Genomic DNA, 1031 nt, shown 5'->3' on the forward strand with positions numbered 1-1031 from the left:
TCCAGGTAGGACCCACATGTCCAAGTCCAACCCACGTGTCTGGGTCCAGGTAGGACCCACGTGTCCACATCTCACCTACATGTCTGGGTCCAGGTAGGACCCATGTGTCCAGGTCCAACCAACGTCCAGGTAGGACCCACACATCCGGGTCCAACCCACGCCCCTGGGTCCAGGTAGGACCCAGGTCTCCAGGTCCAACCCACGTGTCCAGGTAGGACCCACACGTCCAGGTCCAACCCACGCGTCTGGGTCCAAGTAGGACCCGCGCATCCGGGTGGTCGCACCCCGTCCCTCCCTCCTCCCTCGCAGGATCCTGCTGACGGTGGTGGTGATCTTCCGCATCCTCATCGTGGCCATCGTGGGCGAGACGGTGTACGAGGACGAACAGACCATGTTCATGTGCAACACGCTGCAGCCGGGCTGCAACCAGGCCTGTTACGACAAAGCCTTCCCCATCTCCCACATCCGCTACTGGGTCTTCCAGATCATCCTGGTCTGCACCCCCAGCCTCTGCTTCATCACCTACTCCGTCCACCAGTCGGCCAAACAACGGGAACGCCGGTATTCCTTCCTCTACCCGCTCTTGGAGAGCCGGGAAACCAAAAAAGCCAAACCGGTCAACGGGGTGCTGGCGCCCAGCCCCGAGGGGGGCTGCAAGGAGGAACCCGACTGCCTGGAGGCCAAAGAGCTGCCGGGTCCGTCGCCGCGGCCCCCCCGCCCTTCCAAAACCAAACGGCAAGAAGGAATTTCTCGGTTTTACGTCATCCAGGTGGTTTTCCGTAACGCCCTGGAGATCGGTTTTTTAGCCGGTCAGTATTTCCTCTACGGTTTCAACGTACCGGCCATCTTCGAGTGCGACCGCTATCCTTGCGTCAAGGAGGTGGAGTGTTACGTTTCCCGCCCCACCGAAAAAACCGTCTTTTTGGTTTTCATGTTCGCCGTCAGCGGCGTTTGCGTCCTCCTCAACTTGGCCGAGCTCAACCACTTGGGTTGGCGCAAGGTCAAGGCCGCCGTCCGGGGGGTGCAGGCGC

General features: G+C 61.0%; 1 protein-coding gene across 1 annotated transcript; it reads left to right on the top strand.

The window, feature by feature from the left end:
* Positions 1-309: 309 nt before the first annotated feature.
* LOC104290444 (gap junction delta-2 protein-like) lies at positions 310-1027 on the top strand (the record flags this gene model as incomplete). Its single annotated transcript, XM_009889539.1, has 1 exon — positions 310-1027. A coding segment is annotated over one exon (718 nt), but the record flags the coding sequence as incomplete, so codon positions are not given.
* Between the last annotated feature and the right edge of the window lie 4 nt (positions 1028-1031).

Source organism: Charadrius vociferus, unplaced genomic scaffold (genome assembly GCF_000708025.1).
Source record: "Charadrius vociferus isolate BGI_N301 unplaced genomic scaffold, ASM70802v2 scaffold658, whole genome shotgun sequence".
NCBI lineage: Eukaryota > Metazoa > Chordata > Aves > Charadriiformes > Charadriidae > Charadrius > Charadrius vociferus.